General features: G+C 43.5%; 1 protein-coding gene across 3 annotated transcripts in view; it reads left to right on the top strand.

The window, feature by feature from the left end:
- The window catches only part of XYLB (xylulokinase), a 135,243-nt gene that overhangs the window by 34,294 nt on the left and 78,051 nt on the right, over window positions 1–22,898 (top strand). For all 3 annotated transcript variants that reach the window (XM_019499177.2, XM_014609085.2, XM_059729220.1), the window contains exons 11-15: window positions 2,370–2,410; window positions 2,820–2,935; window positions 5,445–5,560; window positions 8,178–8,251; window positions 10,564–10,660. In XM_019499177.2, coding sequence (XP_019354722.1) covers window positions 2,370–2,410; window positions 2,820–2,935; window positions 5,445–5,560; window positions 8,178–8,251; window positions 10,564–10,660 — 444 coding nt within the window. The remainder of the gene's footprint in view (window positions 1–2,369; window positions 2,411–2,819; window positions 2,936–5,444; window positions 5,561–8,177; window positions 8,252–10,563; window positions 10,661–22,898) is intronic.

A 22,898-nucleotide genomic window follows, 5' to 3' on the forward strand; every position in this document is an offset into this window, starting at 1 on the left:
ATTGTATACTCGTATCCAATGACTCCATCTCATCAGTTCTAATGGATAGGAACTTTTTCCCAACAGATTTCTATTGCTGCTTCTTCCAGGATAAGCATACTTTATGTGATATTTACTGCAGATAGACTCGTTAGTGCCACTCACTATCACAGTGCACGTCATTTGCTCCTTAATCAATTTGGTTGGGTGTATTGACACTTCAAAAATTTTTCTTGCCAGCAAATAATTCCATGTTCCCTTAAGCAAATTTGTTTTTTGAAGTGCTTGGTTTTCCTCTTCCTACTTGTAAAGTGGAGATGGATTAGATCAGAGACTGGCAATTATCTGGGCTCACAGGCCCCATAGGCAGTTTTGGAGAGCTGTCATGGGCTGGTCAGCACTGCCCCTGCTCCCTGGACCTGCTCACACACCCTACTACAGCACCCCATCCTGCAACAGCCCAGAGCCTGTGCGCCCTGTGGCTCAGCAGCAGCTAAGTGCACAGCCCCAGCCTGCCCTGCACCCACTCTGGACTCACCTTGGCTGGAGCAGACCAGTTCTGGACCAGGCAGGATCTATGCACACAGCCCTGACCCTGGCACACCCTGCACCTGCTTCAGACCCACCCACTTATGATGAGTAGTGGCACCAGCCAGGCAGAAGCTGCTGCTGGGCACAGGGGTAAAGTGGCCAGCTCCCCCTCACTGCTGCCGAACCCTTCTCGCTGTGGCCTCCCAGAGCCTGCGCCTGGGCTACCCTGTTGCTCCTTTCCATTGCCACCACTGCCCTCCTGGGCAGCTGAGAGGCAGCTCTGGTGGCAGTGGTGATGGTGGCAGAGAACAGGTGTAGGTCAGCCCGGGTGTGGGCTTTGGGCAGCCACAGCAGGAAGGGCCCAGCAGTGGTGAAGGGGAAGTGGCCGCTTTTCCCCTCTGCCCAGCAGCAACTTCTGCCTGGCTGCTGCTGCTCCAGTCATTGTGGGTGGGTGGTTCAGAGCAGGTGCATGGCGGGCTGGGGTTGGGGCTGTGTGTGCAGATCTTGGCTGGTCTGCTCTGCCTGGGTACAAGTCCAGAGTTGGTGCGGGCCAGGGCTGGGGCCGAGGCTGTGCATGCAGGTCCCCACCAGGAGCTGGGGCTGGCAGTGGCGGCAGCTGGAAGGAGCTGCCACTGCCTGGGCTGCCTAGAAGTGGAGTCCAGCCGTGGAGCTGCCTGAGCCCTGCTGTATGCCCAGGGGCAGCAGGACACCATGTACTGGATGGCCCCTGTGCCACATGGGACTGAGGGACCTGCTGTGGGCTGGACAAAGTCCCTCTGTGGGCCACATCTGGTCCGTGGGTTCAATTTGCCCACCCCGGATTAGAGACTCATTCTGAGTACTCTTTTCTTCTGTCATGTTTCTGGTCTACATATAAAAGGGGAAAAAAACCCAGTTCTACTAAACTATCTAAATGAATATAAACCAACTCCCAAGTCTTTAAAATAAATCACCTTTTTAAAATGTAAAGGTTGTACAAGTATAGAAATCCTATAGAAAATGAGGTGGAGAATCTTATAGTATTTGTTCAAAATATTATGGCAGTACCTATTGGCATGACAGTGGCTTGACAGTTATTTGGGTAGAGTAGATAGCATAGTTTTAGAAAGTAATAATACATTGGCAGAAAGCAAAGCCTACTAAAAAATATGTTGCAAGCAGTCAGTACTTTGGTTCATGCCTCAAAATCCTAGAAAGATAATTTTTTTCACTGATCTTGTGAGTTCAGAGGTGTATTGGTATCTTTTACTGAAATTCCGATTAAAGTAAGATTGCAAGGATTTCAAATTCCTAGCTGTGTCATATATAATAATTTTGGGACATTTGTGTGAATCTTGAAAGCTGTTGCAGTCTGTAGTACAAAAGCCCTATTTTTCAAAAATTTATCTATCACAGTAGCACAGGGTGTGGCTCACAGAGCCAGGATTTCCCCTTACCTCCTTAGTTCTAGTTGCATGTATTAGCTACAAAGCCATCCTTCCTCTCTGAAGTTTAAATCCAGGAAAGCACCTGAGCATGTTGGAATCTTCACCTGTTTAAATACGTAGGTTTGGGCCTAAGATGCATTTAAAACTTGAGTGGATAAAACACTAGAAATAATACCATAGAGAGCAGTGCTGCACTGGACTAAAGATACCATGACAGATTTTTCATCTCTAAGTCCTTTCATTCTCTGATTCCAAATAGAAACTAACTTCAGTATTTTAGCAAAAGCTAGCACAAGCACATACAGTTTTATTTTAGGTGGTGCATAAGCCCCTTTTGTGCAGTTTTTCTGCACAGAACAGTGTGACCTCTAGGGCAGTATTATTACCTTGCATGCTTAACTACCAGTTGAACATTATTATTTATGTTTTCAGCGTCACTGGCAGGAATGAGGCTTGAAGAAGGGGACATTGCAGTAAGTTAAAATGTGTTCATGACAGCTGTCCAGACCCCGAGTAATTAAAGCCATTGTAGAATATAAAGTACAAACTTGGAAGATAGCCATGGGTCTTCAACTAAACCAAAATAGAGAAGCTGTTGATTTTCTGTGTGCTGGACTCTGATTCTCATTTCAGTCCTTCTTGGAGCTGGATGAAGGATGATAAGCAAACTCTGGGAATGTTTATGAATCCCTAATTCTCTTGCTAGTTCTGGACTGTATTTCACTGGGGTGACAACCAAACCAGAGTTTACTGCAATAAGAATCCAATTGACTTAATGTGTGATTTAAAAACAATTAGCAATAAGAACAAATGGGTTTCATTTAATTTCTATATTGCCTTCCGTGCACATTGTGATAACACTTCAATTATTTTCTTCCCCAGATTAGCCTTGGTACAAGTGACACACTGTTTCTGTGGATTCAAGAACCAATGCCTGCAACAGAAGGTCACATTCTCTGTAATCCTGTTGACTCTCGAGCCTATATGGCACTTTTATGGTAGTATAGTTTTTTATTATTATCTGGGATCAATAAGATGTTTTTCTTGTTCTGCCATTGTTTTATTTCCATCACAAAATGATGCAGAATTCAGCATATGTGCAGTATAAGATACCCCCTAGAACACAGAAAGTTCTTCCTTGCATCTAATCTACGGTTAAAACGTATCAGTGTTATAACATTGCCATTACTTAGGGAACCAGGAATTTATCGTGACATATACATTCTGATGCCAGCAAATGGGATAAGGTTCATTTTTGTGTAAGCTGAGATGCTTGATTTAGCAGTCTTGAGAGTAGAAGCAGAAATATTGTGAAATGTAAAATTTCAGAGCTAGAAGCTTGACTCAAATGTTATAACCTTTGCATTTTTCTAGTGGTACCAAAGGGCCTTTTAACAGACCTCAAAAGGGCAGATGACAATGTCCCCTTCATAGAGACGAGCCACTGCTGCTATTCTAGGACATACTGGGAATATCCTTGAAACATATTGATGTCTCATGGTATCCAGACACCTTTGGCTGCTCCGCTTTGCCTCAGATTATGGTTTTGCCCCAAGTTAGCCCTAGGATTCAAGTAGGTAGAAAGATTGGCTCAGATTGACCTTTGCATCTTTCTTTTCCCTGTAAGTATGGCAGAGATGGCTTGCTCAGAGAACCAAAGCTCCTGGTGAATTTTTTTTCCCCCCAAATGTATACTTCATACATATCTTATATACCTATTTATGTAGTACATGCCACTTATTATTTCTTACCACGGCGGTAGCATTTCCTTTCTTTTAAAGCTAACAGAATGCACAGTATAAAATAATGATATTTTAAACATTTCTTCCTTCTCTGTCCCTTTCCCCTCCAGCTAGTTTCTTCCACAGATGATGCCTGAAAGACCTACACAAACATAAAATCTGACTATTTGTGATCAGGGAGGGGGATGCTGAGATAATGCTATTACACCCTCTTCATGCACCTCAGCTTAATTTGTTGCTGAAGGCCAGATTTCTGTTTCTTTGAAAGCACTACATAGAGTTAAACCTCAAGGCTGTTTGTGAAACCTTGCTAAGTAGGTGTTATTAATTCCCACTGGGCTTCCAGAGAAAAAGTACTATATTATTACTTAACAAGGAGCTATACCATAACTTAACAAGGAGATAATGCACATTACAAACACTATAGATATTTGTTTTTAAAATAAATGCTCTTTAAAATAGCATGTGGAAGTTTCACAGCAAAGCTTTTACTTTGCATATCTACTGGTGTTCCTTGGACTATCTCTGTTTTGTGTGTGTCATGTCATCTGGACTCCCTTTCATCTTTCAGGCACTGACCACAGTTCTTGTCCAAACACTTCAGAACCGTGTCAGCAGGCAGGCAGCAGACATTTTGAGGTCCTCTCTAGGTAGCAAGTATCTGATCCTTAGCTGCTTGTGAAACAGCAATCTGTAACTTTTAAACACTGTGGTATAGGACCTAGACCTCATAGGAGATCTTTCTTCATTCTGAGTTGATCACCCTCTAAGCCAGCGGTTCTGAGCCTTTTTTCAGTCGACGTACCCCTTGGTCTCAGTGAGACTTCACGTACCCCCTTTCAATGGGAAATTTAATTTTTATGTCAAACGATGTGTAAATCGTGTATTATAAAAATGGCAAGATACTCGTACAAAGACTTTTCAAATTGTGAAGACGTTTTCTTAGGCCCTTCAACCTGTGTTAGACAATGTATGAAATATATCTCCTGTACCCCCTGATGAGGCTTCACATACCCCCCTGGGGGTACATGTACTCCCGGTTCAGAACCGCTGCTTTAAGCCCATAGCAGTCGTTTTCAATTAGGGTGCCTTGATATCCTTTCAGGGGTGCTGCATAGGGGTGTCACGCAATGTTAGCTTTAGGTGTGCACACATGATTCATAAGACAAACTCAGATTTCAAAGAGGAGTCGAAAGTATTAAACACATTCTGCCTTGTGGTCTTTCTGAGTTCCTTGCAACAGAAAAATTTATCTATTATTTTTCTGTAGTCCAGAATCAAGTGAAAGCAATGAGTTGATGTTTCCTGAAGGGTGCCCTGAGTCGAAAAAGGTTGAGAACCAGTGGCCTGTAGGGCTGTTTAACTCGGACGCTTATTACTCCTCCTGTCGTGCTCTGAGTGTCAACTCTTGGGTGACAGGATATGACTTTGTCAAAGCTCATATTTGGATTTTAAAAACCCTTATAACTCCCCCTGCATGAGTGTAGACACAGAGTACTCCAGCCAGAGTCGGTTTTGCCCCTTCTCAGTTTTTCTTCCTTTTTTTGGGCCAAACAAGTGAAGTACTGCTCTTAAAAGCACATGGGTTACATACAGTGGAAACGGCTAAACTGATTATATAAAGAGCGCTCACATTAAATAAACTAAAAAAATAAATATTTTTATCTCTAATCCTGAGCAGTGGTAATCATCACTTAATGCTACAAATAGTGGTAGTAGGTAAAATATGGTTTGGAAATTGTAGTTAGTATTTTGTTTGTTTTAGTTTTAAGAATGGCTCTCTGATGAGAGAGAGGATCAGAGATGACTGCGCTTCAGGCTCCTGGGATGAATTCTCCAAAGCTCTAACATCTACAGTTACTGGAAACAATGGAAATTTGGGTATGAATTTTGGCAAGATTGGGAACTAAGATTTGCTTTAAAATCACTATCTTGTGAGCAGTAGAAGTCAAAACTTGAGTTGCATAAAAGGCCAGGAGTTAAGGAACTCAGTAACGAGCAGTTGTGGTGAATGCTCAGAAATATTCTGTGTTGATACAAGATGGCTTTAATTTTCGTGTTCCCGTTCAGTAGTCGCTCAGTAGAAGCACCGTATTTTGGAAGCTGTGCATCCTGGTGCATACTGTAAATAGATATTTGGGGGACATAGGACTTTGGTCTCCAGATAAAGAAGTTTAAAATACAGTAGATGAAATTTCAGACCTACACTATCTGATAGTGTGGGCCAAACTCAGTACTAATTTCATTGTTTAGGGGCTCATGTCCAGTGCCCATTGAATCAAGCCCTAAATGGCTAGTAAAATGATGAGGAGCTGTGTCTCATTGAAGAACAGTTCAGGTATTTCTGGAAGTGGGAACAAATCGCACCAAGTCCCAGAATTCAGGCATTGCAGAACTAGGAAAAAAAATGTTCAGGTCCAATCCCGACCCCATCAAAGTCAGTGAGAGGTCTGGTACTCAAATGAGTGAGGCCTCCATGTCACCCTTACATTTTAAGATTCTTAGTACTGTTTTTATTAAGACCTGCTATTAGGGGCTGTTTAGAAAATGTAGAAGACAGGCCCTTGTTCCAGAGCTAATCACCTGTGATCACCTGTGATGCTTCTTATTCTCAGCTCTACTTCCCGATCTTTCTGTCTTCATTTTCTTTTTTTTAGTTCCTTTCCTGCCTAAGTTTTCTGACCACTTCTTGTGTCATCACAAAGGAGCAACAGACTTTTGCCATCTGTAAAAATCTCACTGCCTCCTACCAAAACCGCATTCACATGCCATCTCCACTCTGACCTCTTACTTCTGATGCTCTCTGAAGTCGTCAGATCTGACACCCAAAGCCTTCCAGGTTTCTTAAACTCCCTTGATTCCTGTCTCTTGTTCCTTTCTTTTTTCACTTACTGGATACACACTAATACTGCTTCTGTGGTAAATTGTATGTATGTATATGCACATGTATTTTGGCTGATAATTTCATTTAAATAGTAAAGCTGGGCTGCTGGATTTGTCTTCTGTTATATAGTTGGCTTTTAATGAAGTATTAAAGATGCTCCAAGCCAGGAATGCTTTTGAAAAACAGTCGTTAAAACAAAAAGAAAAAATGAATTCTGGAAGTGTGTGAACTGGAATTGGTCAGGAAACCTGCGATTTGTGTTTTTGTTTGTTTATGAGAAATTCTTACAAAAATGAATATGAGCAGCAAGGATTTCTTAGGGTGATATCTTTTCTTGGACCAACTAGGTAGCTGGGATAAAGCTAGACAAGCTTGGGAATGCAAGACATTCTTTCTCCTAGTTTCATAGTTGGTAGGGTTGAAAGGGACCTGAGCAGATTGTCAAGTCCGGCCCCCTGCCATGGGCAGGAAAGAGTACTGGGGTCAAACGACCCTGGCTAGGTGCTTATCCAGCCTCCTTTTGAAGACCCCCATGGTAGGAGCGAGCACCACTTCCCTTGGATGTTGGTTCCAGGTCCTAGCCTCCCTGACTGTGAAGCAGTGCTTTCTGATGTCCATCCTGAACCTACTCTCAGTCAACTTATGGCCGTTATTCCTAGTTACTCCTGGTAGTGCTTGGGGGAACAGGGTCTCTCCCGTTCCCCGCAAGTCCCCCCTGGCAAGTTTATAGACGTCAGGTCTCTGATCACAGGAAGCCAGGCACAACATAGAGAAAAAAGGAGAGGGGAGGGAGGGAGAGAAATTCTTAGGGGTAGCAGACATGCAATTAGCAGAAGAAACCAAAATGATTCTTGGGAGATCAAAGCCAATCAAAAAGGAGGAAAGTCATTCTCAGCTTTCCTGTTTGGAACGAATTCAGGAGTTGGATAAAATATAATGTGCCATAAACACAATATCTGTGTTTACTGCTTGGTTCATATAGCACTTTTACACATGCTCCAGGAGTGGAAGGGGTGAGGCTTTAAGTAGAGAGGCTCCAAGAGCCACTCTAATTAAAGCACCGCAGCTTCTTGTGTATCAGCGTCCCTGTGCTTAAACATGGTGGCAGGGGCACTTGAGCTAAAGGCTCCAATGAGCGTTAATTCAAGTGCCCCCGCCACCATTTTTAAGTGCAGGGATGTGGATACACGAGGTGCTGGAGTGCTGTAATTACCACGCTGCAACAGACTCAATTAATCCAATAAAAATCCAATGAATCCAGTCTCTTCCGATATGCTGTAATTACAGAGCATTGGAGCAGCCTCCCCGCTCATGTACAGGCACCCTTAGTATCCAGCCATCTTATGAATTTTTGTTCCCACGCTTGCTTTCTAAATTTGTTAGGTAGATTTCCCTTTGAGCACAAGGATAGTAAGGTCAGAGAAGGAGTGAGAAATGTGCTCCACTGCTTTATGAATGAAGTGCTTCACTGTGTCCCCTTGCATTGGTGAGTGCCCTAAAGTTATGAGCATTGCATTTTTCTAGTCATTTGCTGAAATAAGATACTTTTATTTGTCCTTGTTTTCTTTTGCACAATTAGAAAACATGATAGAGTTTTAATTTGTGTTGATTTAGGTTTCTATTTTGATGTGATGGAGATTACACCTGAAGCTGTTGGGATCCACAGATTCAACAAAGACAACAACAAGGTAGTGACAAGCTATTTAATATTTCATAGTAAGCTATGTTTGGCATCATGGCTTATGGGAGTCTTTTGCACCTGGGGTTCTTGCTTTTGGGTCACATTTCTTGATACAAATCTTTGGCATGATTATGCTGAAAGATTTTTCTAATCCGTGCTTCAGTCATGGGAGGTGAGCTTTCAGTATAGACTAAACTTGGAGATGGTTGAGAATTTGCTGCGAACTGCTTTTTTGATGAAAAATGTGGATTTGTTGAAACCCAAACTGTTCATAAAACAGAGTAAGTTTGGACAAAACTCCCAACTGAATTTTTTTATAAAAATTAATTTAGAAATAACCCAAATGAACACTTCATGATATTTGAACCAAAAACTTTCATATTTTTTAGGCCAGTGTTTTAGTCTCAACACTTTAATAAATCTAGACAAAAAACAAAGACATAATTTTGATGAAACCTTCCAGAGTTACTGAACAAAGTGTTTCAGTTGAGCTGAACAGAATTTTTTTCCAGATTAAAAAAAAAAATCAAAAAAAAAAAAATCAAGATTTAGTTTTTTCACTCCAGTATGGGATGGGAGAATTTTTTGATCTCTCTCAAATTTTCCTGAGACTGGGGGAAGAAAACATTTCCTATTCAGTTTTGCTAAACCATTCTAGCTAGTTATAAGACGGTCAACGCCTCTTTACCCTGTCCTCCTGACTTTGAGAGTTGTGAAGAAGCGCAAACTACCAAGAGGTAGATTAACAGTTGTTGTTGCCATACCTAAGTATAAAAGTCTGTGTTTTTTTTACTCTGACATCTATTTCTGTGGGCACAAACAAACCCGTCATCAATTTATAGGACGTATACATGTACGTTATGGTAGCATAAGATTGATGTTGTAGCCACGTTGGCCCAGGATTTATGCCAGAGGCAAGGTTGTCTTAGGGTGAGCTCTCTTATTGAACCAACTATTTAGCTGGGTAATTAGACGAGCTTTTGAATGCAAGACATTTTTCCTTGGGTCTCGCATGTTTAAGTCGCCAGATTAAGTACGTTCCTGGGTATAGCTATCGGAGGGATATGAATGAATCACAAATAATTGCCAAGGTTTGGATAGGTTGCACTTTTGCTTGAAAAATTGATTTTTCTGTTAGGCCTACAGAGTAAAGAATGTGTTCTGCCTTCTTGTGTCTGTGGGGGTCGGGGGTATCGAATATATGGTCCACCGGCTGGCTTCAGCCAGTGGAGCTGCTACCTCTAGCTGCTAGGTTACTAGTAGACCAGGGAGTTTTGGGGTGTAGCTAGTGGTGGGTTTGATCCTAGTGGACGTAATTGTTGGCAGCGGATGGAGAGTGAGGGCTATGCTGACAGAGCCGCACATGTCCTATGGCTGCTTGGCCCACTGGCTCTTGTGTTGGCCATTGCCAGTACAGTGCTTGCCACACATCCAGCCTGTAATGAGGCCTGTGGCTCAGATCTGGCTTGGGGCACAAGGTGAGTTTGATAAAGCTGCTGTAGGTGATCAGAAAGCAGTGGGTGGGTTGTCATGAAACAGAAGATCAAATCAAATTGGAGCGACAGTTCCTTGGGCAAATGACAATTTGATGGAAAGGAACATCTGCATATCCTTTTCCTCTCTCTTGGTCAGTGAGTGTTGTTTCATAGACTGGATTATTAGGTTAATCAGGAAAGGTGGTACTGAAACTCAAGGGATATGCATGAGCCTTAGTCAACTGATAATTCTGAGAGGTGGATAAAGAGAGCTTGATACTGTCCCGTATTTATAACCTCACCAGTAGTCTCAAATACTTTTTGATTAGTGGCTGCATAGTCAATTCTTAATGTTGTCCAAATGGTAGGCAATGAAAAATGTAGTCTCAAGATTAAAGATTCTCCCCCCACCCCTTAAACAAAAGGACAAATTTAAGCCCTTTTTCTTTGTTGGCATTGCCTAGTGCGTCTGAATTATTTCTAAACAATCCCAAAGGGAGATAATATTCCTGAGGTGAGTTTCATAAGTCGCCTTTGGGGCTGAGGAATAAATACAGAATTTACAACTGGTATTAGAAAGATTCCCCATCGTGCATTGATTTTGGGCTTGAAGGATTTGCCAACAATGCCAAGGTTATAGGCTGTATGCTTTCTGTCATGAGTCTCTGGGAGTTTTCTGTGTGTGTGATTGAAGAATAGGGGTTGAGTTGTGAGTGCAGGCTTCAGGGTGAAGCCAAGGATAATGAACTATAAATCTGTTTTGTTTTTTTTCACTCGGCTCCAACCTGGTGGTGTATACTACATAAAGTGCATGTTAATTTAATGCAATTCTCCTTTGATACAGGTTCCAGACTTTCCAAAGGAAGTAGAGATACGAGCACTGATTGAAGGGCAGTTCATGGCTAAGAGGATTCATGCTGAAAAGCTGGGATATAAAATAAGTAAGTAGGATTATTAAAACAGCAGAACTAATTGGACCAAAACGAAGCACAAAAAGGGACATTTGGGTCACAATGCTGCTGGTGTGATTGTTACCTTTCCTGACAGATGCAGACACCAGTGTAAACTGTAATCTAGATTGTTGTGAAATGCCATAATTCACTCTGCCATATCAGCCCTGCTAAAACTAGGTCTCTTTCTGCAGGGTTCGTGGGGAAATAAAGGCTGTGGATTGTTTTTAGAGGCAGCCTTGCTATTTCAGTCTTGTTGGAATGCATTGCTAATGATTAAACTTTGAGTATGGATTTCAACTAGCTCAAGTGGAAGGAAGACTAGCTTTGTAGCTAAAGCAAGAGACTGTGACTTAGCATCTTTGTGTTCAGTTCCTGGTTCTGTCATAAGATTTTCTGGGTGACCTTGGCAAAGTCACAAAATCTCTGTGACTCAGTTCTCCACCTGTGAAAGTGAGGTAATGTTGAAACTTCCTTTCTCTTATTCTCTTCCTATATTCTGTATTTAATCTATCAAGTCTTTGGAGCATGAACTTTCTCTTGCTCTACATGCTCGTATAGCATATGGGTAAAGAAATGCCAAAGTTGGCTAATATTGTGATGTAAATGACAACAAAAGAGATTAGTACATTGCCAAATAGCTAATTTTATGGAAAGATAACACACTTAAAACACAATATTAGGATACTTTTCATTTTTTGCCTGTTTTCTATTCTTTCTAACCAAAGATGCTGAATCCCTTTTCACCGTTTTCAAGATGATGCCTGGTTTTACACTTTTAAAATTCATCCATCACAGTTATCCCTTGGCACTTGTGCAATTGAGAATAAACTGGCTCAGCATGGTAAATGGCCCACAGTTTTGCTTGGGAGGGCACAGTTAAAGAAGGTGTGAAAATAAATTGTTAGAAATCTATGAATGATGGCATAGAGTCCCTTTCAAAGGAGAGAATGGAGTCACAGAAAAGGCTTGCCTGCTCTTACCAGTGCTTATCGCATACCTTGACCCATGATTTAATCACTCTGTGTACAATAGTTAAAAGAAAACAATGCCACCAATCCTTTGGTTAGTATGAATATAAATAGACTCTCTCAGTAAATGAAGGCATAAAGAAAACTTTGTCCTGCTCTTCTCAGGCAAAATGGGTCTTTGCTGTTCTCTCAAGGTTAACAGCCTTTGAGGTGTCTTGGATATGCAGGGACAGTGTGACACACAGGAAAACATCTGGCCTCTCGCTCTTACTAAGTTGACTTTACAGCCTAAGGCCCCTGGCAGATGTGTAGGTGAAGGCGCGATGGGATCTCATGCGGGGTTCCCACAGCTCCACTTTCTGCCATGCCACATGTGCATAGCAGGAGGCATGATTGTGGAATCCACCCAGAGATCCCATCATGCCTTACTGGTGGCGCACAGGATGATGTTCCTATGGTCCACTTGTCCTGGCAAATAGCAAGCTCCTGTGTCTGGGAGGCCAGTTGGCTGATGGTGCATCATGTACCCACAAGACTGGGAGCCAACAGCTGATAGGCTTCCAGCTGTGGGGGTGCATCATGTGGCTGAGAGCCTAGATCAGCTGATGGGGCTCCCAGCCATGGGGTGTACCTGCCCCTGTGGCTGGGAGCCCCAGTCTGGCCACACATTCAATTAATGATGTGATAGCTACCAGCCACAGAGTTACTACTCATTGTTTATGTAATAACTTTATGACTTGTTTTATCACACCATTAATTGCATTAATGCGTGGCCAGGTAACAACCTAAGATGTGATTAACAGTTTAATCACATCTTAAGTGTGTGCCAGGGGCCTGAGTCCCCAGTGTGAGCAAGCTCAAGCTTGCTTACTAGTCTGTTGTGATTTTAGACTTGACTCTACCCTTCCTTTGAATGTTGGGTTGCTGACGTCCCTTTGCCGCAGAAGATGAGCTGGAGTCTTGATGAGACCTCCAGTTTCTGCTCTTTAATCATCTGGGATGTTACATACTGAGCTGATAAAAGAATCTTCTTCTGAGGAGCCCTTCAATCGCATTGAACTGGGATTGAAAAATGAAACCTGGGTCTCCCCTGGCAGCTTACCAAGTGCCAAACTATCAGGCAGGACTTCATCTGTCAACATAAAAGCCTTAAATTCTGTTTTAAAGAGATTATTAACTTATTACAGCCTCAGAGGAGAAAAACCCCTACTGAAGATACTAAAATAGACATTTAATAGTGTATTATTGTTTGTGACAATAGTACCTGACCTGTCTGAGGAATCAGTGCTCCATCATGCTTTTGTCAATCTTGCTAGCTATAAGTGTACACAGTTGTGAGTCACGCTCTTGAACAAATTTACAGACAACATCAAACTGGGAAAGACTGCGAACACACTGGAGGATGTGAATGCAATTCAGAAGGCTCTCAATATATTGGAAATTTGGGGTAGAGCTAACAGGATTAAGTTCAGTGTAGACGCATGCAAGATGCTACACCTAAGGAGGAATAATAAAAAAAACACAGATATAAAATGGATGATACCTTGCTGGATGGCAGTACTGTGGAGAAGTAGATCACAGACTCAATATGAGGCTGCAATGCAATGCAGCCACACAAAAGGCAAATGCGGTTTTGGGCTGTATCAATAGAAGTATTAGGCGCAAGATACGGAGGCTGATAGAGCCTCTACGTGCACTGATTAGGCCTCATTTGGAGTACTGTCATACAAGGAGAGGCTGAAGGAGCTAGGCATGTTCAGTTTAAGGAAAAAGTGCTTAAGCAAGGACATAATAACAGTCAGATATTTGAAGGGCTGCGTAAAGAAGAGGAAAAGCACCTTTCGTCTCTGGGTCTGAACGTGGGTACTGAAGCTTTAAGAAAAACATAACCTAACATGACACTTATGAGAAAAAAGAATTGCTAGATTTGGCAACGCTATTAAATATGTATACATTTTGAAAAGATTGCCCCTGCTATATGCTTTGACTTCATCTTGTAGATGATGCAATTGATTATTTAAAGAAACAGTTGGAGCTTCAAATACAAAGGTTTTTTCTGTGTCCATTTCTACCTCACTCTTGAAATGACTGTAATACCTGACTTTTCCCCTTGAACTGTATCCTTTCAAAAGCTTGGCTTTATTTAGCTTAGCAAAATAGAAGGCAAAGAAGGGATAGTGCTTTAGAAATCCATCAGAGGTTTTAACACCAGAAGGCAAGAAGAGCTATTTGGACTAAAAGATAATGTTGGCATGAGAACAAAGTGATAAAAAATGTCCAGCCTAAATTGGTTCACAGACATTTGAAGCAGGTGTCTAACATGAGAGGAGTGAGGTTCTGATAAAACTTGCCAATAGAATCAGAGAAAAGTTGGGCTGGACGGGACCTCCAGAGGTCATCTAGTCCAAGCCCCTGCCTGGGACAGGATCATCCCTATCCAAACCATCTCATATGGACCATAATCAAAACTCTTCATAAGACTATTGTCAAACCGATGCAACATAGACCTAACACCTTAATCGGCCACAGGTAAAGCAGGGGTACCATGGCAGCTAATGTCTTGCTTCTATAAAATGTTGTCAGTATGTGCTCAAGAGGTCCCAGGCAGAGGGCCATATCCTTCACTACAGAGGAAGGTAAAAGCTTTCGCAGTCCATACCAGTCTGACCATGGGGTAAAATTCCTTCCTGACCCCGGTATGGTGATCGATCTGACCCCGAGTGGAGGAGCAAGACCCTCTAGCCAGGAAGCTCTGGCTTTCATCCCAGCAGGAGCATTGGCGCACCCCTGTCAAGGTTCCCAGCCTTGCCCAAAACTGCATTTGTTTTTTGAACCCCTGCATCACACTGCAGACTCGTACTGAGTCTGTCATCTACCAAGACTCCCGGATCCTTTTCCATAGTGCTGCCATCTAGCCAGGTGTCCCCCATTTTATATTTACGTTTTTGACTTATTCTTCCTGAAGTGTAGCACCTTACATTTGTCTTCACTGAACTTCATCCTGTTAGCTCTAGCCCAACTTTCCAATCTGTTGAGATCCTTCTTCTCCAGCATGTTTGCAGTCCTTCTCAGCTTTGTCATCTGCATGAGTAGAGGGGACAAGAAATGCAACTGGTTTTTAAGTGGGAGCTGGGTAAATTTTATGAGTGGAATAGTGACATGGTTGCGTGTGACCCAGTAGATCCCCGTGTTCCTGTAGAGTCCCTGGAACATTTTAATGTTTTGTTTTTCTGCATCAGAGGAATTGTTTGGCTTGGCAGTAACTAATGGGTAAATTACTTCCAGAAAGAATTGTGCCTGCTCTGAGCATTATGCACATTTGCCTTCATGCTGTCCTTTATTTAGATGTCCTGTTTTGTTTGGATAATGACGGCAACCTCTGAACCACGTTTGCGAAACCACCTTTCAAACACGGCAAATTTTTAATGCGTCTTTGGGTACAGATGTCAGAATACCATAATATTCAATTTCCAACAGGACTCAAGATGCTCTTTTACTAGCTTTGTTTCAACAGCTGCCATTTTTATGTGTATAGTGATGTTTGATTAACCATTTTAAAAGTCCACCTGCTTGTCTTTTAGATGTATGATTGGATCCACTGGTGCCAGGGGATCCTAATGAACATATTTGTCTGCAACGGGGATTTCCTCGCATAGATGGATGTTCTTTGATAGGGTTGGATCAGTACCTAAGAACTGCCACATACGGGGTCAGGGCAGAAGTCCATGTATCCCAGTATTGGCTCATACCATGGCAGAGGGTAGATGCTGAGGGGGGAGATAAACAGGGTATGTCCAAAATTTTCTACCCCCTGTTCCTCTCCCACAGCAGCATTCCAACATTTGAGTACCACAGCTGCCCCCAAAACCCATGCATCCTCCCCTTCCCCCTGTGAACACATTACTCCAATCTTAAAGAACTGTAAACCAGAAATACCAGAAAACCTTCTGTTTTCTCCTTGAGGTGCTGCTGAAGTGCAAACAACTTTAGTTTCCTACCTCTAGACTTTGCGAAGGGCGGCTGCAGGGGTAGTTGCCCAAGAGGACCTGAAACTCTCTGTTTAGACCAGGGTTGCCAAACTTGTCTGACCTCACAGGCCAGCTGAGTGGTACTGAGCCTGTCCATGGGATGAATCAGGCCAAAGGAGCCTCCATCCCTGGCCCTCCCACTGCATCTAGCGGGTATGGCACCTGCTCCTGGACCTACACCAAATGGAGTTGCCAGAGAGGGCACTGTGGCATGCATCCAGGATGCTGTTGTGCCAGGCTGGCTTGATGTGCCCTGTGTGGGTCAACTCAGACCCTGGGGTCACACTGTGGGACCAGATGATGGAGCCCTGCTCCTTCCTCGTCTAGCCAGGATCTGGCGCTTGAGGTCCTGTGTCACCCCTGCCCACCCCCCTGTCTCTGGGATAGGTGCCTTGCATCCTAGAGCCTGGGCTCACAGGGCTGGGCGCACAGGGCAGCATCCTGCAGGGCTCCCCACAGGCTACATGACATGGTGCCACAAAATGGATTTGGCCTACGGACCAGGGGTTGAGCAATAGAAAAAACCCAAGGTGACTCTGAGAGATCATAGTCTATATGCTTTTCAAAATTTTGCTTCCAGTTCAGCGGCACCTGAAACTGTAGGTACATTTCAGCATTAAAAAAATAGTTTGCCGAAGTCCAGTTGCAAAGTCTTAAAAGAGTGCTGTGGTGGCTGTGTTTGGGGGCAGCCACGTGCACGTGTACAGTTTAGTTACCAGGAGAGGGCAGTAGATTCCATCTCATGATTTTTTTTTCCACTTAAAGCCGGGATACGTTTTGGTATGTCAGTCTCGTTTTTAAGCCAATACAAAGTCACTGGGTGATCCTCGTGAGAAAAGTTGGACCTCATATTAATGGCAATTTAATGGCCTTAAAGCTGCGTGCTGCTGTGTTCCAATTGTCCCAATCTTTCTCTATCACATTTCAAGGGAAATAATTCAGCAACACCCTGTATCCTGTTTTGATTATTTACTTATGGGGTGGGTAGGTGTTGTTAACTAGGAACCAACAAATGAAACTTGCTCTGCTCCCCTTGTTTATATCCTCTGATTCAGTGATCTGAAGAGATAAGCTGAAGGCTTTGAGTTCCCTTTATTTCCCTGGTTTTTTGATTGTACCGTAAACATCTTCTGTTTTTGTCACTTTCTTTTTTTTTTTTTTTATGGCAATCCCCTTTTAAAATCTAATCTCAACTCGGCAATTAGAGTTCAGAGACCAAACACTGGACATGTCTGATATATAGATCAGGGACCTGCTGTAATAAAATACTGGATCTCTTCTTCTCTATCCCCTGATATCAAAACCATGACACCTTTATAGAGAAAATGATGGTGTATGCAGCCCCCCTGACACAAGTAATCACAACTGCTGTAAACATGTCAGGAAGTTCAAACTGATCAAGCAGCATATACTGTATGCACTCAATTACCCTTGGATGGGCTGATCCTGCTCTAAAACTCACACTGATGCTGACAGAAGCAGGATAAGACCTTTTCTTTCTTGGTGCTTTCCCAACCTGAGCAGCCCCAAACAAGGATTTTATTTAGTATTTTTGGAAAATCCAAGTTTATTGTTTTAATGTCAGAGATGCCATGAAGTGTACCAGCTAAGGAGGGAGCCCTATCCCCACAGCCTATCTGTGTAAAAGGTGGTACATCTGTGGTTGTGGTTACATAAGGCTCTGGTTGCCTGACATTCACCTTGCAAGATCATTAGCACAGGCAGCAGACGGCCAGGGCTAACAGGGCTTAGCCCCCACAAACATAGGGCAGTGGCTAGGGCTGCAGGCTCCAGGCTGCTGCAGCGGGGGGCGGGGGAGGGGTGGGGAGGGGAAAGGCGGGCACGCATAATCAGTCATGCAGCCTGGATCACAGCCCCGGTGTGTGGACTACTGCCCAGCATGGCATCCAGGCAATTTTCAGTCTACTCTGTGAAGGGGAAGGGGCTTTGGAGTGGGGGGACAGATCAAAGCCCCTACAGTGTGGGAGTGGGACAGGAACAGGGACTGGGGTGAATGGGGCCCCAGGCTGGGTTGTAGGACTATCAGAGGGGCGTAGGTTGGCTGCTGCCTCTGCGTGCACTCTGGCGGAGGCCCAAGGGGCATGTGCCCCCCCCCGCCAAGTCTGGGTGCAGGGTGAGAGTGGGCTGTTGCTGCGGGCTGGGCTCTGCACCCCACTGCTGCTGCTCCGGGAGTGGCACGATGCCATGTGCCTGCTGCTGCCGGGCTGCACCCAGTCCCCTACCTGCCTGGCAGCAGCAGGCACATGGCATCGCCCAGCTCTCAGGGCAAAAACAGTGGGGCACAGAGCCTCAGTGTGTAGTGGCAGCCTGCTCTCACCACCACGTACAGATCGGGGTGGGGACATGTGCCCCCCAGGTTTTTGCTGGGGTGTGCCCAGTGGCGGGAGCCCCTCCACGCCCCTGGATAAGCTGCCCAGGCTCTGAGTGTACCACCCTCCACCCTGGGGCCCCATTCACCCCAGCCCCTGCTTCTGTCCCACTCCCTCCCTCACTGTGGGGGCCTCGATCTGCCCTCCCGCGCCCCTTCCCCATGACAGACTTACATGCTGGGGGGGCATGCCTGCACTCGGCCCCTCCCAAATAATATTTTCTCCCTTTGCCTTTGATCATTAGCTTAGTCTGAGTCTGAATCTTGCCATCTAATTCTGCCATGCAACACAGTGAAGGCAGTTTAGGTTTATAGGCAATCCAGTCTTGCATAATACATGCAGATGCAATGTGCAGTTCCTTACAGCTGTAAATCCAACCCTGCGTTAATGGATGTAGCTTGTCTAATTGTGTCAACAGCATGTTTGTTTCATGATGTGGAATGTTGTGACAAGTCTCTTGCCTATGAACACAGCATTGCTTCCTTTCTTATGCGTTAATAATATTTCAGGGCATGAAAGGGTACCTTTTCTTCTGATTGGGGAGGTGCCCGGGCAGCCGTGTATTTTAAAAATGAACTTCTAAGGTATCATCTGCAGGACAAATGAGTGTGCGCCATTGCAGGTTCTCTCTGTGGCCTAGCTTCTAACAAGGCTGGCGCAGTAATACTGAACCTGTTGCACGAGCTGCTTGCTGTGCTTGCCTGAGGCTCTTACAAAGCCCAAAAGAGCTCTGTTCACTCTTGCTTTCCTTCAAGGATGCTGAATTGAGCAAGTTGTCCAAACTCTTCCCTACTCTTAGCAACTAGCAGGAAAAAGGAGAGGTATGTTAGAGTGAGAAGAAGTCCTAAACCATTCATAGTACTTACATGATGGTTGTCTGTGATACTGAATCATTAGGTCCTGATGATGCAAGATTATGATTCACACTTGATGATGTAATATCAGTCCATTTGATGATCAAGGGGCATTTCTCCTGGTACCTATTGCAGGCCGGTTAGCTCTGATACCAGTCCTATCAAACAAGCTTCAGTCTCTAGTAGTGCAAATAGATCGAACCAAAGTCTGTCATCCGTTCCAGACATTAAAGAGCCACTTTCTGCTCTGGCTTTTCCCCAGCACAGCAGCCTAGTTTCTCTTCCTTGCAAGCTGTTCCCTCCCAGCCTCCCCCCCTCCCCCCTTTTTTTTTTTTTTTCTTTTCTCTGGGTCTTAAGCTCATGCACAGATCAGGGGGGACACGTGCAGACATTACCAGAATTGACATTAGCAGAATGTCCCATAGTTGATCATCTGTAACAGGGCTGCCCACCCCATCTTTAGGGGACAGACCACCCTATCCTGGAGAAAATCCTGACATAACTTTCCTTCAGTCTATAAAACAATTTCCTGCTAATATCTCTGCGTGAGTTATTAGTGAAACATGTAATGGCTTCTTTTTTTGACTACAGTCACTATTACTAGTCTTGCCTACAGTAACCAGCATTTAATTTCTCATGCTATACATTTTCAGAAGCTTTCAGGAAACCTTGATTCCAGGATGTAATGTATTGTAACTCTGTTTTATCAACTTCTTTACATTCAGTACTGACTAATGTGGCTACTTGAGCTATAACTCTGTTGTCCTTTCCGTCTTTGAGGGAAGGAGGCCTGTGAGTGGAGCCGTTTTGTAATGCATACAGATTATACTCATGTTTTTGCCCTGAGGGACTAGAATTTATCAAACCCCACCCCGCAAAAATGAGTACTAAAATGTTGTGTTGGCTGCATGCTTGTGCATTACTATTTGTTGCTAAGAGCACTGCTGTTGTTTGAGAAGCATGAGGGTGGCTTCTGTGTTTGAGGCCCATAGTTGGCAGCAACCAAATGAAAACAGCTTAAAAATAATTAGTGTGTTCTGTTTGTGCTGGCAATGAAGGCTGAAATCCTTGCTATTATTAGTGGAATTGTTGCACTATGTCTGATTGTCCTGGACCAGGACTCCGCTGTGATAGGCACGGTGCAAACAGATTGCATGTTTCAAGCTTCCCATACTGCCTTTTGCTGATAAACTTCAAACCAGGTATTCAGGGGAAATCATTCTAGAGGTGAAGAGAGGATAGCGGTACCTTCTCATTAATCACAGGCTGGATTCTTTTGCCACTGAAGTCAATGACAAAACTCTAAAGGATCTCGTATCCTTGTCTCTTCTGGTGAAGATGCTGACAGAGATGGCAATTGTGATGCGGGTGCCTGCTTGCCAGCAGCTTGTTTGCAGCCCCTCGGCATTTTATACAGGCCATAAAATCTCCATCACGTGGCAATGATTTCTGGCCACGATCAGTTGGGTTTGGTTGAAAGCCGGTGACCTGGAGGTGAAAAGCCTCAAAGGCCTCTGAAAGGCTCATTACCAGCTCTTTGAGCCATGTAGTCCATGTGCAGAGCTGCCCTTTTTTACCTGGTGCATGGCACCACCAAAATCAGTTGAACTCATTTTTAGGAGCTAAGAGATAAAAAGTCTCTAAAGGAAGTGACTTAATGGGCTGTAAGGAAGCAGCGTACGTGCATGAGCATTTCTTGCATGCAGCGGGCATTGTCTTGCTTGGAATCTGTCTATTGTTTTTTTGTGTTATCCACATAAAGGAAACATGGCTAAACAGAAACCCTGAGTATTTAATAGCACGATTGGAGCTATCTGCCTTTCTTTCCTGACATGCTGATAAGATGTTGTCATTATCTGAACAATTGCTTTTAGTTTAGTCAGCATAAGGGCAAGTGCTCAAACGTGCAGAACTTATGCTCTTGTTCCTTCTGACTGTTTTCAGTGGGTGAACTATTCACACAGGCTTCTGCAAATGGTCAGGCCATCAGTGCCCTGGGTCACAGAAAGTAGAGGGGTTGGAGACCGATTGGGAGTGGGGACAGTGGATGATCCAATAAAGGGGAGAATTCCCACCAGTATATTCCTGAAGATTTTTTCTGGTCTGGTTTTACCAGTGATGTGGCTTTTTTTCCTTGTTTTGTGAAAAAGGAAGGTCACTAGGGAACTTGATTGCAATCTTTAAGTATCTGTACAGGGAACCAGAAATTTGGTAAGGGAGAGTTCTTCAGTCCAACATGAAAAGGCCTAACCAAATCTGCATGTTGAAGGTATACAAATTCAGACTAAAAATCACATGCACATTTTTAAGAGTATGGATAATCATTGCAACCAGTTACCCAGTATTCGTAAAATACTGCAGTCATCTTGCTTGCTCCTTAGCTAAGCTGTACGTATTTACTAGCCTTATTCTTTCCTCACGTGGCCCTTCCATCTTTCTGTATTAGTTGCTCAAATGTGAAGGAAGATATTGGACTCTGAGTCATCTCCCTAAAGATTCTCCTCTTGCTCTAGCTGTCACTAAGAGCCCGGAGTGAATTCCCTTTTTAATGGTCTCGAATGTCCTAGCTTCTCTTATGCATTTGGTATTATATGGCATTTTTCATCTTTGTATCTCAAAGTGTTTGCAGTGCCTCAGTTGAGGTTTGGGCCAGTAGGATTATTTCTATAATAAAAGATTCCAGATACCACTGTCCTCCCCACCCCCATCTCCACCTACCCTATTTCCTTAGCTATGTATTGGACTTCAGATATGGTTGTGGACTTTAGATATAAGTTTTTTAAAGTGATCGGGGGGGTGGGGGGTGGTATGTATACATACATACATGTTATATATATATGTATGTGTACGTATATAATTTTTTTAAAGTATTGTGTGTGTGTGTGAGCGTGTGTGTTTATATGTATGTATATATGTACGTATATTTTTTTAAATGGCTCACATTTCAGGTGCCTGCTTAAGAGGCATCTTAAAATGACTGGATTTTCACAGGCTGGGTGCTGTAACACTGTCTGAAAGTTGTAATCATTTTGGGGCTCATAACTGAAGTACTTAAACTAATATCACCTTGCTTTGGAGATTTAAGCCTGCTGCTTTTCCCACCCCCTATGGTCCCTGCATACATCTTGCACATCTGCCATGAAAATGTACCAGTCCCACCACAGAATCACTGCACTGTCGCTTCACTACACTGGTTGATTCAAATGGAAAAAAAAAATACTATTTGTTTAAAAACAACTACGTGACAAGTTTGGTGACATTGAGGTGACTCCTCAGCTTCTCTTCACTGGGCCTCCACATCTGTAGGAAGCAGACTAGCTTTTGCCCTGGGGTAACTCTTCCCCCCAAAAATCGCTGTCTCTTCAGCCCCAGACCAGACCAGACCAGTAGAGGATGCCCGCCAGCTTGTGGAATTGTTTCCCTTTGATTTGCACAGTATTAGAGGTCAGTGGTTCTCAACCTTTTTAGACTTAAGGCACCCTTCAGAAAATGGCAGTTCTTACTTTTCACTCATTTTTGACTACAGAAAAATAATGGAGAAATTCTTCTGTTGCAGAAGGACCATAACAGGGCAGAATGTTTTCAGTGCTGTATTCTGATTTGAAATCTCTGGGTTCATCTTGTGGATCATGTTTGCACACCTAACAGTAGCACCCTGGTTGAGAATCGCTTACAGTTTTTCTCCCCATAGAAATAAAATGCTATAGCTATCAGTTATACAGGCCAGTTGCTCTGAATATCGCCCTCACTGCAGACAATCAGGTATATAAAACAGCAGTTTGATTTATTGCACAAGAAAGATGGGTCATATAAAAAAAGGTAACTACTGTTATTAAATTTGGAAGACAGAATGCAAAAAGTAACAGGAAAATCTCACTGTTTCTCTATCTGGAAATCTGCTATCTGTGGATAGCACCTGCATCTAACAGTTTTGCGCAAAGTGGTATCTTCAGCCAGCAGACCTGCCAGTTCATCAGGTTATCCCA

The sequence above is a fragment of the Alligator mississippiensis genome, chromosome 5 (genome assembly GCF_030867095.1).
Source record: "Alligator mississippiensis isolate rAllMis1 chromosome 5, rAllMis1, whole genome shotgun sequence".
In the NCBI taxonomy this organism is placed as follows: Eukaryota; Metazoa; Chordata; order Crocodylia; family Alligatoridae; genus Alligator; species Alligator mississippiensis.